Source organism: Rana temporaria, chromosome 5 (assembly GCF_905171775.1).
Source record: "Rana temporaria chromosome 5, aRanTem1.1, whole genome shotgun sequence".
Taxonomy (NCBI): domain Eukaryota; kingdom Metazoa; phylum Chordata; class Amphibia; order Anura; family Ranidae; genus Rana; species Rana temporaria.
The window spans coordinates 303,536,074-303,549,563 of record NC_053493.1 but is presented as its reverse complement, the minus strand read 5'-3'; the positions used below and the strand labels follow the sequence as shown (position 1 = coordinate 303,549,563).

Below are 13,490 nucleotides of genomic sequence, written 5' to 3'. Positions count from 1 at the left end.
CTGTCTGTAGTGACACATGATCCCTGGAACATTGTGTGTGCAATGATCGGATAGATAGGAGAAGCCCCTGAGCTGCCATTGGGGAGATAAACAGGAAGTGTGCACATAATAAGAGCCATGTGTATGGAGGGGGAGGGGCACTGACACTACCATCTCCTCTACAGCATAGGGACTCAGTGTTTATAACGGTGATCAGTGCTATCGTGGGGAGTACAGTCTCCGGTAAGTGATCAGCCTGTGTCATCATCACACTGACATCTCCCCATCACTAGAGCCAGGTGTCATACAGCCAGGGGAGCACACCCTGCTACATCACTAGTTTTACTTTATTATATATATATATATATATATATATATATATATATATATATATATATATATATATATATATTTTTTTTTTTCTATGTATAGGATCTTTAGATGAGCTTACAAAGCCTTTTGCAAAAAAATAAAATAATACATGCACCCTTATTTATGAATAAAATGTGCATTTATTATTTTTTGCATTGAACCTGCAAAATACTGCAACCCAACATCAGTGGATCAGGTGCAATGCTCTGCTTCCTGCAGACTATTCCTCCAGCTGCAGATGCATACCTTCAGTTTTGGGGCTGGGGGAATTATCAAAGGACTACAAGTGCAGTGATGACAACGTACTTGTGCTCCGCTGAGAACAACAGGTCCCTCCTGCTATGGGTGATGTAGAGGAGACCGCTACGATTTGTGATAAGTGATTTGATGCTGCTCCGAGATAAACTTGTTCTTATGGCGTTGGGTTGGCGTGTTCTGTTACAAATCACTTTTCTTCAGTGATTTGTAGCTAAACCATAGAGGGAAGTAGTGGTGGCCCGTCCGTTAGGAGCACTGCCCCACCTGGCCCCCTAATCTACATGCAGGGTGCCAGTGATCTGACAATATGGTTCCGGCTACCGAGATGGTTCCTGTAAGGACTGCGCAGGCGCAACCCTTGCCGACCGAAATCACTGAACCTCCAGGGCGACGTGGAATTTGAGGTAAGTGGCCAGGAGGCAGAGCGAGCGTAGCGAGCCGTCCGAGCGAAGCGAGGATGTGAGGCCAACCCAACGCCATAAGAACAAGTTTATATCGAAGCAGCGTCAAATCACTTACAAATCGTAGCGGTCTCCTCTACATCACCCATAGCAGGAGGGACCTGTTGTTCTCAGCGGAGCACAAGCCCAAGCCCAAAAACTGAAGGTATGCATCTGCAGCTGGAGGAATAGTCTTTTTTTAACATCCTCCAATCCACGGGGATGTTAAGGAATGAGCCTGGATGCCGGCCAAGGTTCGGAGATTTCCGTCTGCAAGGATTGCGCCTGCGCAGTCCTTACAGGAACCATCTCGATAGGGGAACCATACCAACAAGTCACCGGACACACAGATTCCAATGAGGATTTTTATTTTTATTATTTTGAAGCACGCGATTAGAGCAGGAGGCTCTAATTGGCTTCAAAAAAGGGTGGGCTCGGGGCACAGAGCACTGAGACCACCCAGTTGTGTGACGATAGGGAATGAATATTTGCTTTTGTCATACTAATTCTCCTCCCGAACAATCAGGAAGCGGGTCTAGAGGGCGTCCATGTGATCACTGCGTCTTTGGGACACAGCTGACCACAAATCGCAGTAAAAAGACAGTCACAGGGGGCCTGTACCATGTGATCAGCCGTGCCCAATTACAGCCACATGTAAACAGACTTGTTGCTTATCCGTATTCCTTGCCTCGCGCACTTTCACATATGAGGAAAGCCGGAAATTCTGACAGCACACATTTACACTGATTATCAGTGCGGCCTATCAGTGAAGGAGTAAAACTGATTTTTTGCAAAATGTTATAACCGAAACTAATGCTGGCCATACACTATACGGAAAATTTCCTGAAATTTGGTCATTTAGACAGTTCGTTTGTTTTTCGGACAGTTAATGGGCACAAAATCGATAATCGTTGGGACGTTTTTAAGCCCAAAAAAAATGAAGGACAACGATCAATTGAAAGGTTAATTAATGTGTTTCCCGTCTGAACTGTCTGCACTAGGTATATGTAAAAAAAGCGAAGCAATTTATTTTATTATATTTATGTTCTCTGAACGATTTATCGCTCATTACATGATGGCACTATTGTTTGCGCTCACGGCCGTTTGTTCGTTTTTCTAAAATGGGTTTGGCCGATTTTTTTTTTCGTATAGTGCATTAGAAAAACAATACTTGAAAAAAAAAAAAAAAAAGACAGAAATTTTTTAAATTTGTTTAGCAAAAAATAAAAAACCCAGTAATGATTAAATACCACCAAAACTATCTGTCTCAAAAAAATTTGTAAAAATGTCATATGGGTACAGTGTTGCATGACCGCGCAGTTGTCATTTAATGTGTGACAGCGCTGAAAGCTTGAAATTGGCCTGGGCAGGAAGGGGGTGAAAGTGCCTGGTATTGAAGTGGTTAAGCAGCAAAGGCAACAGAAGAGTGTGTTCACATGCCACGGTCACAATGCTTTCCGTAGCACCACTGTCAGAAATGATCTCTGTCGCGTTTGGTGGGCAGTAAGGATGAGCTCCGGCGTTTTCACACAGTACACGTGCAGATCCCGCCAGGAAGTCTGCACGGCGCTGCGCCAATTACAGGCAGGGAGACATTTCCCGATCTCTGCGGCCGAGCATCGGAACAATGTCTCCCTGCCTGTGATTAGCGCAGCGCCGACTTCCTGGCGGGCACTGCACGTGTACTATGCGAACACGCCGGAGTTCATCCTTAGTGGGCAGTTCCGCCACCCATTGCAGCCTATTCAAGTGAGTAGGTGCACCCCACAAACTATCGCAATCGTGTGCTTTGTATGCTTGTAAAACATTTACGGGGTTGAAGCGGTAAAGAGGCGTCATGGTGTTACCTCGCTGCCTGTCAAACACAGATTTCCAGCATGTCAGCCACGACTTTGTGGGCGATTTCAGAGACCTCTTTGCAGGTTTCTGCACAGATGTCTATTGTAATGTAGGGGTTAGGTGTGTCCTTGGAAGGTGTTAACCCCCGCTAGTGGCCGATAAAGGGTTAATACCGCCCGCAATGCGCCGCTTCTCTCACCGCTCCAAAGATGCTGCTGACAGGAGATTTTTTTTGTCTCCCGCCAGCACATCGCCTCAGTGTGAAAGCCCTCGGGCTTTCACATTAAGTCTGCAGTGAAGGAGTTATTCAGGCGGGATAGCAGCGCTATTTTTAGCGCTGTACCGCCTGAAAAACTCCTCAATGTGAAAGGGGTCTTACTGAATGAGCTGAAGATTTGATTGGTGACTATGCACAGCTGCTCAGGATTCTGTCTGCTCCAAGTCTGACGTGTTTTTTTTCTGTGGCTCGGAGCTGCTTTCTCATACACTTTCCAACATCATGTGATTGCACATGCTGACTCTTGGCAGTCACTTGAATTATTGCAAAACAGAGTACGTGAAATGAATAGGATTTACAGGAAAGCCAGTTTATAGAGCGCTGTCTGTGAGTGCTGCTCCTAGGAGGTTCCGGACATCATTTTTTTATTCCAGGTGAGAAATTTCACTTTTCTGAGCCGTTGTTGGTCACAGATGATTGTTACAGCAGCCAATATCCTGCTGGAAATGTATTTGTGCTTTTGGAGCTGACTATAAGAACTTGCCTGAAAGTATTTACAAAGCATATAGGTGCTGAGTGCAGGATGAAAACAAATTGGATTTAGACCATATTATAAAGGTCAAGGCCTCATTCACATAGGGCGTATTAAAGCGCATGTCCGTGGAGGGCAGTGTTTACCCGCATGGGGATGTACAGGTGTTCTCTGCCTTCCCATGCAGGCAGTACTAATCATGTCAATTGTTGGGGCGTAATGGCCGCACAGACAGATGCCTCTTCCAATCTGACATCCGCGCGGGTACACGGCCCAGAACGCACTGCTGATCTGTATGCACGTTTTAACATTTGGTTTGATTTTTACAGAAGAGGTGAAATTCTGCTTTTCTTCATCCCCTGTCATTAATTTTTTTTGAACAGTTTGAACAGGTACTTGCTCCTCATTTCCACTGTGACGCCTAGGCGCAGGCCCTCAACCTCTTGGGACACATCACGGGTCCCAGAAGGCTGCGGTTCCATTCCCAAAGTGCAGCACGACTCATGCATGTGCGATGGGCAGCTGGCTGTGAAGCCACAAGGAATCACAGCTGGCTTCCCACAGTAAACATGCTGGTGCCTGAGACCCAAATACTGGCTAAGAACCGGCCTGGGTGAGGGTGGTGCTGGATCTCTGGACAGGCAAGTGTCTGTAGCTGCTGACTTTTCATCTTTTACAAGCAAACTGAAATTTCCTCTGGCTTTAGTTCTACTTTAGAGAGTTATAACCCCTGTCAATTTTATTTTGCCATCTGTGTCCCATTGGGGAAATTTGCATTATATTTATTTATAAAAATGCTTATTGGGAGCGCAGTCATTACCCGAAGGCCTCGATGCGCTCAGTTGCACTCAGCCATTAATTTCCTGTCCTGTAGCCACAACAGATAGGGAGAGTAAATCCCTCCAAAGTAAAAGAAATCCCAGGTTATCACCAGGATAGGTGTCCCCATTGGAAGATTTTCCCTCTATTACTGTCCTGTTGACAACCCAAACGTTGGTATTCACCAGAACAAAGTGAGTGGGTGAATCTCCCCAATGGGGGCACAGACAGCAATAACAATCTAAAATGGCCAGCACACCAAGGGTTACAGATGTCTACTGTAAATGTTGTCTGTCACTTTTGAGAAAGCTATGTTGATATTAATATCAGTAAATATTTGAGATCTGTAACCTTTGGTGTGCTTGTCTCTTTTATGCTATTTTGGATTCTTTGGTATCTCCATTGGACATGCACCCTCTTTTAGGTGTGAAGGTGCTGGATGGATTTTTACTCAGCGATAAGGTTGTCATAATCCCTTTCTACTCTATCCAAAACTAAAAAGAAACATTTTGTCTACAGTTGCACTTTCAAGCGGTGTGTTTCCTGTTAAAGCAGAGTTCCAGTCCGTAAAAAAAAATAAGAATAAAATGTCAGCAGCTACAAATACTGTAGCTGCTGACTTTTAATATAAGGACACTTGCCTGTCTAGGGATCCCGCATTGTTTGCACCCCTAGCCGATTCCTCAATCGACTTCGGGTATAGGCGCCGCCATCTGTGGTAAGGGAAACGGGAAGTGAAACCTTGCGGCTTTACAGCCTGTTTCCTACTGAAAATGCACGAGTCGCGCTGCGCTCTCTGAATGGTCTCGTCGTCTTCTAGGACCTCTATGTGTCCCAGAAGCGGTGGAAGAATGAGGGGCCAGAAATGTTGTCGGTTGCTGTGCGGCGAACTTGCCCAGACGTGGGAGAGGGTACCTGTCAAAACCAGGTACCCACTTCCCCAAAAAGTGCCAAATGTGGCAGTGGTGGGGGGTGGAGGGGAGGGGGAAAACAAGCAGAGCTTCCCCATCCCTTGTGTTCCCTTTCTGTTGTTATTGGGATTCCTTGTTACCATCCCGGCTCACCTTTGACCTGTCTTGTCTCCTTGACTCCATGCTGCTGCCTGTTCTCCAGTGTATGACCTCAGCTTACCCTCCTGACTCTGCTTCGATCTGACTTCCAGTGTATGACCTTAGCTTACCCTCCTGACTCTGCTTCTACCTGTTCTCCAGTGTATGACCTCAGCTTACCCTCCTGACTCTGCTTCTACCTGTTCTCCAGTGTATGACCTCAGCTTACCCTCCTGACTCTGCTTCTACCTGTTCTCCAGTGTATGACCTCAGCTTGCCCTCCTGACTCTGCTTCTACCTGTTCTCCAGTGTATGACCCCGGCTTGTTCACAATTCAGCTCCCTGCCTCTGCTCCTGAATTATATTCCATGTAGGACTCCTGTCTTCCAAAGCACTATTCCCAACGCACACGTTCCTGTAAAAGTGGCTGTATAAAAAAAGTCACATGCCTTATGAAGGGGTCCTGCTTGGAACCAAAATGTTGCGGTTTGCTATAACAATGCGATTGCTGAATAAAGCTTTGGACCGAATTTTTGAGACCCATGGTGTGCTGGTGACATCTCTTGCTCTGACTCCTGAACCTGCTATCAACCGCTGCCTGGTACATCTGAGGGACTCCTGCCCTGCAGTGCATCTTGCACGTCTGGTGTACATCACTTCAGTCTATTGCAGCTGGCAACCCCTGCTTCTTTGAGCATAGTGCCATCCCCTTCATAGTCGCTCTGCACTCTGCCACAAGGGAAGCACTCTTAGCATTCCAGCCTCCGACCAGAGGCTGGAATGCCTGCATGAAAGAACCCTTATATAAACTATTAATCTTATCAGCCACCATGTAATGGAAATGGTTAAAAAAACAGAAAATTATTTGTCAATCCTTTGTGACAATCATGACTGCCCCAATAAATATAATGTAATAATGAGAGTAGACAAAAAAGGGACAGAAAGTACGTTACTGGCCAGATCACCAGATAAAAATAAAGGGAAGTCTGACAATATAGAAAACGAATGCAGGAAATATATCTAAAGGAAGCATCCATACTGGAATGTTTTGTGAAAGCACACAAAATCAAGTTGCACATATGACTGAGCATTGAGCAATCAAAGACTGCTGATCGCTTAGTTCTCAGTCAGCTCTGAGCCAACAGAAGTGACCGTGAGACATAGCTCTTTTCTCTGCACCTCCAGCACACCAATATAGGTTGGGATCCTGCAGCTCTGTGAAGATGATTCTAGATCACAGGAGAGTAAGGAACAGGGTGGATATAAATCAACGAAAAAAAGAAACAAAAAACACACGATTTAAAAGATTGTTTTCTTTTTAAGATACCGATACATTAATAATTTACTTTATTCAGCATGAAATGGAGCTTAGTTATGTAGCATGAGGCTGTATATTTTGCAATACTTACATTTTTGGTAAACTCCTTCAATAAATTCATGCTGTGCAAGCTGAGATAACATGTACTTCATCGATACATTCCCACAACTTCACAGTAACCACGAGATGAAACAAGTTTCATGAATATTCCTTTATCCCTTTGTTTTGAAAATGTATGTACACTACAAACTGTATGATTGGATTGGTTCTGATATCGCGCTTTTAATAATCCAACAGCTTATTATTCTAAATGGGAATAAGATTCTAACTATCAGCAACTGTCTGGAGGGCCTTTCACCTAAACGCCTGTTCTTTATCAGAAAACAGGTCCAAGCGGTAATGCTTTGCAAACGTGGAGTAGCTGGACCATGTTGCTGCTTTGCAGACCTCCTCCAGAGTGGAGCTGGCTTTCTCTGCCCAGGAAAATGACACCTCCTTGGCTGAATGTGCCTTAACTAGGGGCGCTTGCTTCCCTACCAACCTGTATGCCTCTGTAATTTTAATTTTTATCCATCTGGAAATAGTGGATTGTGACGCTTTACATCCCTTGTGTGCTCCTGAAAGGTTTACAAATAAAGACTGACTTGCTGATAAACTAAAATGCTTCGCCTGACATCTACTAAACTAAGCTTTCCTTCCTCATCAACCTCTGAGGAGGAATAAAATGTTGGCAGGATAATGTCCTGTGTTCTGGGAAATGCAGAAGATACTTTGGGGAGGAAACTAGGATCTGTTTTGGAGCACAACCCTGTCCTCCAAAATCAATAAAAATGTCTCTGATCAAGAGCGCCTGCAACTCACTCACTCTTCTGGCTGAAGTGATTGCAAACAAAAAAATCTGCCTTTAGAACCACCCTCTTAATCTCCGATTTTTCTCCGAAGGGACTCCCTGTAAGCACTCTGAAGACCAAAGATAGATGCCAAGCGGGACAGGCCCGGACCATCGCTGGTCTGGAACTTGAGAGGGCCTTAAAAGAAGTTCCTTACAAATTGATCTTGCTGCAGGGAGACCTCAAGAAACACACTGAAGGCAGCGGCGGCCTGTACCTTTAGGGTGCTAATAGAGAGGCCCAATTCCACTCCTGCCTGGAAAAATCCAGTATCGCTACAATTCCCAGTTCTTCCAGCCCTTGTTCTGCTAACCAGGAGTTGAATCTTCTCCAGATTTTTGGTGTAAATGGCCCTGGTTACTGGCTCACGGCATTCTAAAAGGGTCTTGATGACTCTCTCTGAGAAACCTTGAGCCCTTAACAGCTTTTCCTCAGATACCACACTGTAAGTCTGAGGGTTCCGAATAAGTCCCTGTGTGACCAGATCCTCCCTCACCGAGAGAGGAATCGGGGGATACAAGGCCAGCCTCTTTAGGGCGGCAAACCAGACCATCCTCGGTCAAGACGGAGCTATCAGAATGAGATCGGTTTTCTCGCTCAAAAACATCTGTAGAACAGCCTCAACTAGTCTTACTGGGGGAAAGGCATAGCAAAGGCTGAAGTGCCATGTATTGGTGAAGGCATCCATCTCCCTGGCTCAATTCAGCGGATGCAGGGAGAAGAACTGGGTGACCTGCTTGTTGTTTTCTGAAGTGAAAAGATCCACCTCCAGCCTGCCTCAGGTCCTCACAATCTGTTTGAACACTTCCTGGTTGAGCGACTACTCATCTTGTCTTACTCAAGAGTAAGGATGAGCTCTGGCGTGTTCTCATAGAACACGTGCAGAGCCCGCCAGGAAGTGTGCACGGCGCTGCGCTAATAACAGCCAGGGAGACATTTCACGATCCCTGCAGCCGAGCATCGGGACAATGTCTCCCTGGCTGTGATTAGCACAGCGCCGTGCACACTTCCTGGCGGGCTCTGCACGTGTTCTATGCGAACACACCAGAGCTCATCCTTACTCATAAGGTGTAGAGAAAAGAAGTGCCACCTAAGTGAAGTATTAAAGAGGTTTTTTTAATGACACATTATACAAAACACACTTGCAGGAAGGCAAGGAAAGAGTGGCTCCGAGCGTGTAGCCCAATCAGCCTTTGTTCTCCCTGTCTGACCCTCCTCCCGGAAGTGTTCCCCCAGAAGTAATCACGTGACCTGTCACGTGAGGCTGGACCAGGCCTCATCCTGATGGCCACAGGACAAGCCTGAAGACTCCACACATTCTGCTATCTTCACTTCTAAGCAGCCCATGGATCCGGGACGAGGACTACAGGATGTTACGGATGAGCCTTCTTTCCTTACCTTCTTGTAAGTGTGTTTTGTATAATGTGTCATTAAAAGAACCTCTTTAATACTGCACTTAGGTGGCACTTCCTTTCTCTACCCCTCTTTTGTTTACCACAGAGTCAGCTCTCTGAGGACAGCAGCCGCCATTGAACAGGACTGGACCAGACACGGCCCGTGTGAAAGGATTAAAATGAACTTATTGAGCCACTTTTCATTTAAGAATAAATTTGTTTTTCGGTCTAGCTGTTTGGTTTTCTTTTGCGAATATGAATCAATATAGAAATATTTATGCCTACTCAATGAACAACAATGGGTATATCAGCAACGCATATGGGTATACAATGGGTATATGAGCAACCCAACAGAATCGGAGGATACGTTTCTAAAAGTCAACAGCTTGCGTAGGAAAGCGAGTCGCAAGACAACAGCTTGAAGAGCAGCTTAACACTGATCGAAGAAAGCAAGTCTCAGTTCCAACTGTGAAAAGAAGACTTCGAACTGCAGGTTTGACAGGTCAAGTGGACTACTGAAGACTGGAATAAGGTCTTATGGACCATGAATCAAAATTTGGGATCTTCAGTTCATCACGCAGGGTTTTTTTGTACGCCATCAAATATGTGAATGGATGGTTCCTTGGTGTGTGACACCAACTGTCAAACATAGAGGAGGATGCGTGATGGTCTGGGGATCTTTTGTTGGATCCTGATTCAATCACTTCCAGAGTAAGGACTGGGACCGTGAACCAAATCTACTACCACAGCATTTTGCAATACACCGTGGAATATGCGTAGTTGGTCAAGGGTTCATCCTATAGCAAGATAATAACCCGAAAGCTACTTTCAGGATGTGTCAGAACTACCTTTATAAGAAAAGAACAAGACAGTAGGCTTCAAAGCATGGAGTTGCCAGACCTAAAACTAAGGCTGTGCTCCCACGTCCAGAGCCCACCAGGAAGTCGGCACTGCGCAGCGGTAATCACAGGCAGTGAGACATTTCCCGATGCACGGCTGCAGAAGTCAGGACAATGTCTCACTGCCTGTGATTAGCGCTGCGCAGTGCCGACTTCCTGGCGGGCTCTGCACGTGGGCTTTGCGAACAGGACGAAGCTCATCCTTGCTTGAAACCCATCAAGCGGGTTTGGGATGAACTGTACAGGAGGTTGAAAGTAAATCAACATACAAATGCAACAGTTTTGGGAATAACTTTCTGAACAGGGTTTGATTTGTGAATACCACTGGTGTGTTTTGGCTGTTAAAGCTGCAAAAGGTGGCTACTGTGAGTCAAACATTTTTAGATTACGTTTTGTTAAAGAAAACTATTCCATGATTTCTTTTTATGTCAATTTGTTCTTTGCTTTATTTTAAGTCAACTTTGAGAACTTAAACTACATATTATTTCATAAAAACTGAATGGGGGTGTTCTAAAACTTTTGACCGGTAATGTATGTGTACTGATCACTAACAATTAACCATGGGCAATCACTGGAGATTTTAGCAGCATGATCACACTTGCAGAAATCACCCATACCTTATGTTTGACAAACCCTATTAACCTGTCCCTTCATTCCATTCAGAGATGAATAGTGAAGCCGAAGAGAAACTTCTTCACAATTCTCGAAATGGAAACTTGGAGGAGGTCCAGAAACTGCTAGAAAACTGTAAAGAAGGAGAAACTGTGGTTAATATTGACTGCAAAGGTAAACAATTTCTTGGTTTATTTGTTTGAAAGACCAGGGCTTTTTGCTATTCAGAAGCTTCTGGAAAAATAGTCAGGAGGCTGAGTTAAAAAAAAACTGATATTCTGTGTTGATTATCAGATGACTGAAGCTTTTAAATTCATAGATATTTCCTTGAAATCTCAGTTATGGATTTAATTTTAAAGTGTATCTATTGCCAGTTTTTTTTTTTCTTTTTGGTTCCTTTCAGGTCCGAATTCAGACAAAAATTTGGGCTGCAATCGGACCTGAAACTGTGAATGGAGATGCAAAGGACTGCGTTGTGAACCCAGCCAAAGGGTAAAATGATGCAGCAAAGCACAGGAAGGTTCTGGAAGAAAACTTGATGCAGTCTGCAAGAAACCTGGGGTTTGAGAGAAAATGTGACATTGCAATGACCACGAGCATAAAACCAAACCTACATATGCATAGCTTAAAATAATAATTCTAATGTCCTGGAATTGTCAAGTCTGTCTACAGGTCTCAAGCTTAAAGGAAGTGTGTACTAATGCAAGCCAGTTTTATTTATTTCTTGAGAGATCTGTTTTTACTTTGATATTAAAGGGTGTATTTTTCTTAAAGGCATTATAAACCTTCTGACCTGCATGTTGGTTTCATGATGTCAGTGATTGCCCTGTATACACAGTTTATAGTAAATCTTTACATTCCTTTTGTCAGACATTTCTGTTTGTGTTCAAACATTAGGAATGCGGCATGATATTGTACAGCTTAATGCATGGCCTCTGCCTGTAGTCTAATGCCGCGTACACACCATCACTTTATGTGATGAAAAAAAATGACGTTTTTAAAAACGTCACTTTAATTGACCGTGTGTGGGGGGAAAACGTCGTTTTATGTCTTCTAAATAAACGACCAAAAAAAATTGAAGCATGCTTCAATTTTATGTGTCGTTTTTCAAAACGTCAACTTTTACTTCACAGAAATTGACCGTGTGTAGCAAAAAACGTCGTTTAAAACGACGTTTTTTCACCCGCGCATGCCCAGAAGCTACTTATGAAGCGAGCTTCAATGGAAAAACGTGGTGAACGTAACCTCGCTTTGCTAGAACATTGTGAGAAAAACGATGGTGTGTAGGCAACTTCGTCTTTGAAAATTGAAGTTTCAAAAACGTCATTTTTTACTTCACAGAAAATGACGTTTTTTTTCATCACATAAAGTGATGGTGTGTACGGGGCATAAGAACTGACACTTCCCGCGAAGAAACTATTATCCCACTATCCCTGAGTTTCTCGTTCTAGTGTTGGTGCAAGTGAAAGAAATTACCAGAGCTTGCCATGTTGGAAGAGATGTGTTTGTTTCATACAACTGGCATGCATTTGTGAAGCAACACATAAAAAACAGCCAGACATGCATGTGACCCAAAACAAAAAGTTGCTTGTCCCTCTGGTAATTGGGGGCAAGGTAGATGGATTAACAGCTAGCGATTGACTAAGGCTTTATTCTCACTTGTGTGACTTGTCATGCGACTTTGATGTCCAAAGTTGCATGACAAGTTGTTTCCAATGTTAACCATTCCCATATGTACGACTTTGAAGTTGCAGCAACTTCAAAGTACGGTAGTTCATACATTACTTTGGTCCGATATTCATGCAACTTGAGGGCAATAGACTTCAATGTTAACGCTCAAAAGTTGCATGGAAGTCATACCTGAATGTTCTACAGTGCAACAGTTGTGCATTATCATTGATCAAAGCCAAAGTTGTATGTCACACCTATCCAAAGTTGTGCAACTTTTGGAGTCGTACAAGTGTGAATGGAGCCTTAACTAACTCTTTCCCCCGCCGCAGAACAAAAAACGTAACGGTTAATGGTTGGGGTGAAACATTAAAGTGGTTCTGAAGTCAGAAGTGTTTTTTGTTTTTAAGATAAAAAAAACTTCTTTGTGCAGCAGCCCCCCTAATACTTACCTGAGCCCATCTTGATTAAGCGATTGTTGTACTAGAGTCTAGACTGCCTGGGACATATATACATATAATTTATTTTCTTCAATTTACCTGATCCCTTCTCTATTAAATCCCAGGAAATACAAATATATGTACCGAGAATACTGGTTGGGGAACCCTGTATAATAGGTTCTGGCACAATCCTTTACATGATTAGGAGGAAGTCGGTCACTATATACTAGTGATGCACTGATACTGGTATTGGGGACGATACTAGTCATTTTTGAGAGTATCGGTACTTGCGAATATCCTCCGATACCAGAAGTTATGTCGGCTGGGGGCGGGACATCTCTTCCTGGGGAAGGAGATTATTTGATTAAAAGCTCTGTATATACAAAACTTCAAATATATGTGTCCTGAAAAAAATAATGTACATTGTGTTTGGCTAACCATACAAAACATAAGTTATTCGGTCTGAAATCCAGTCATCTCCAAATTAAAAAAAACTCTGATGTATGTTAATTCTGTTCTGTGAAGACTTCCCTATTTCTGTACTTGAAATAGGGGGGAAAAAAGACAACCAAAAAAATGCATAACCATTTATATATCAAACCACTTTTTATTGTAAAACTCTAAAAAGACATAGCCTTGTTAAAAACACACATGCCCATATTTAGCAAAGATCCAGTGTACAATGGATCTTGGCCTAAATATGACCGTGTGTCCTTTTAACAAGGCCATATCTTTTTAGAGGTTTGTAATAAAAAGTGGTTTGA

At 43.7% G+C, this 13,490-nt stretch overlaps 1 protein-coding gene across 3 annotated transcripts in view; it reads left to right on the top strand.

Annotated features, from left to right (window-relative positions):
• Positions 1-99: 99 nt before the first annotated feature.
• OSBPL1A (oxysterol binding protein like 1A) overlaps positions 100-13,490 on the top strand; it is a 199,417-nt gene continuing 186,026 nt past the window's right edge. The window contains exons 1-2 of one of the 3 annotated variants that reach the window (XM_040354081.1): positions 100-222; positions 10,670-10,792. In XM_040354081.1, coding sequence (XP_040210015.1) covers positions 10,672-10,792 — 121 coding nt within the window. In that variant the 5' untranslated portion in view covers positions 100-222; positions 10,670-10,671. Of the gene's footprint in view, positions 223-3,441; positions 3,540-10,669; positions 10,793-13,490 lie in introns of those variants that run through there. The other 2 variants (XM_040354079.1, XM_040354080.1) reach the window with 2 other exon arrangements.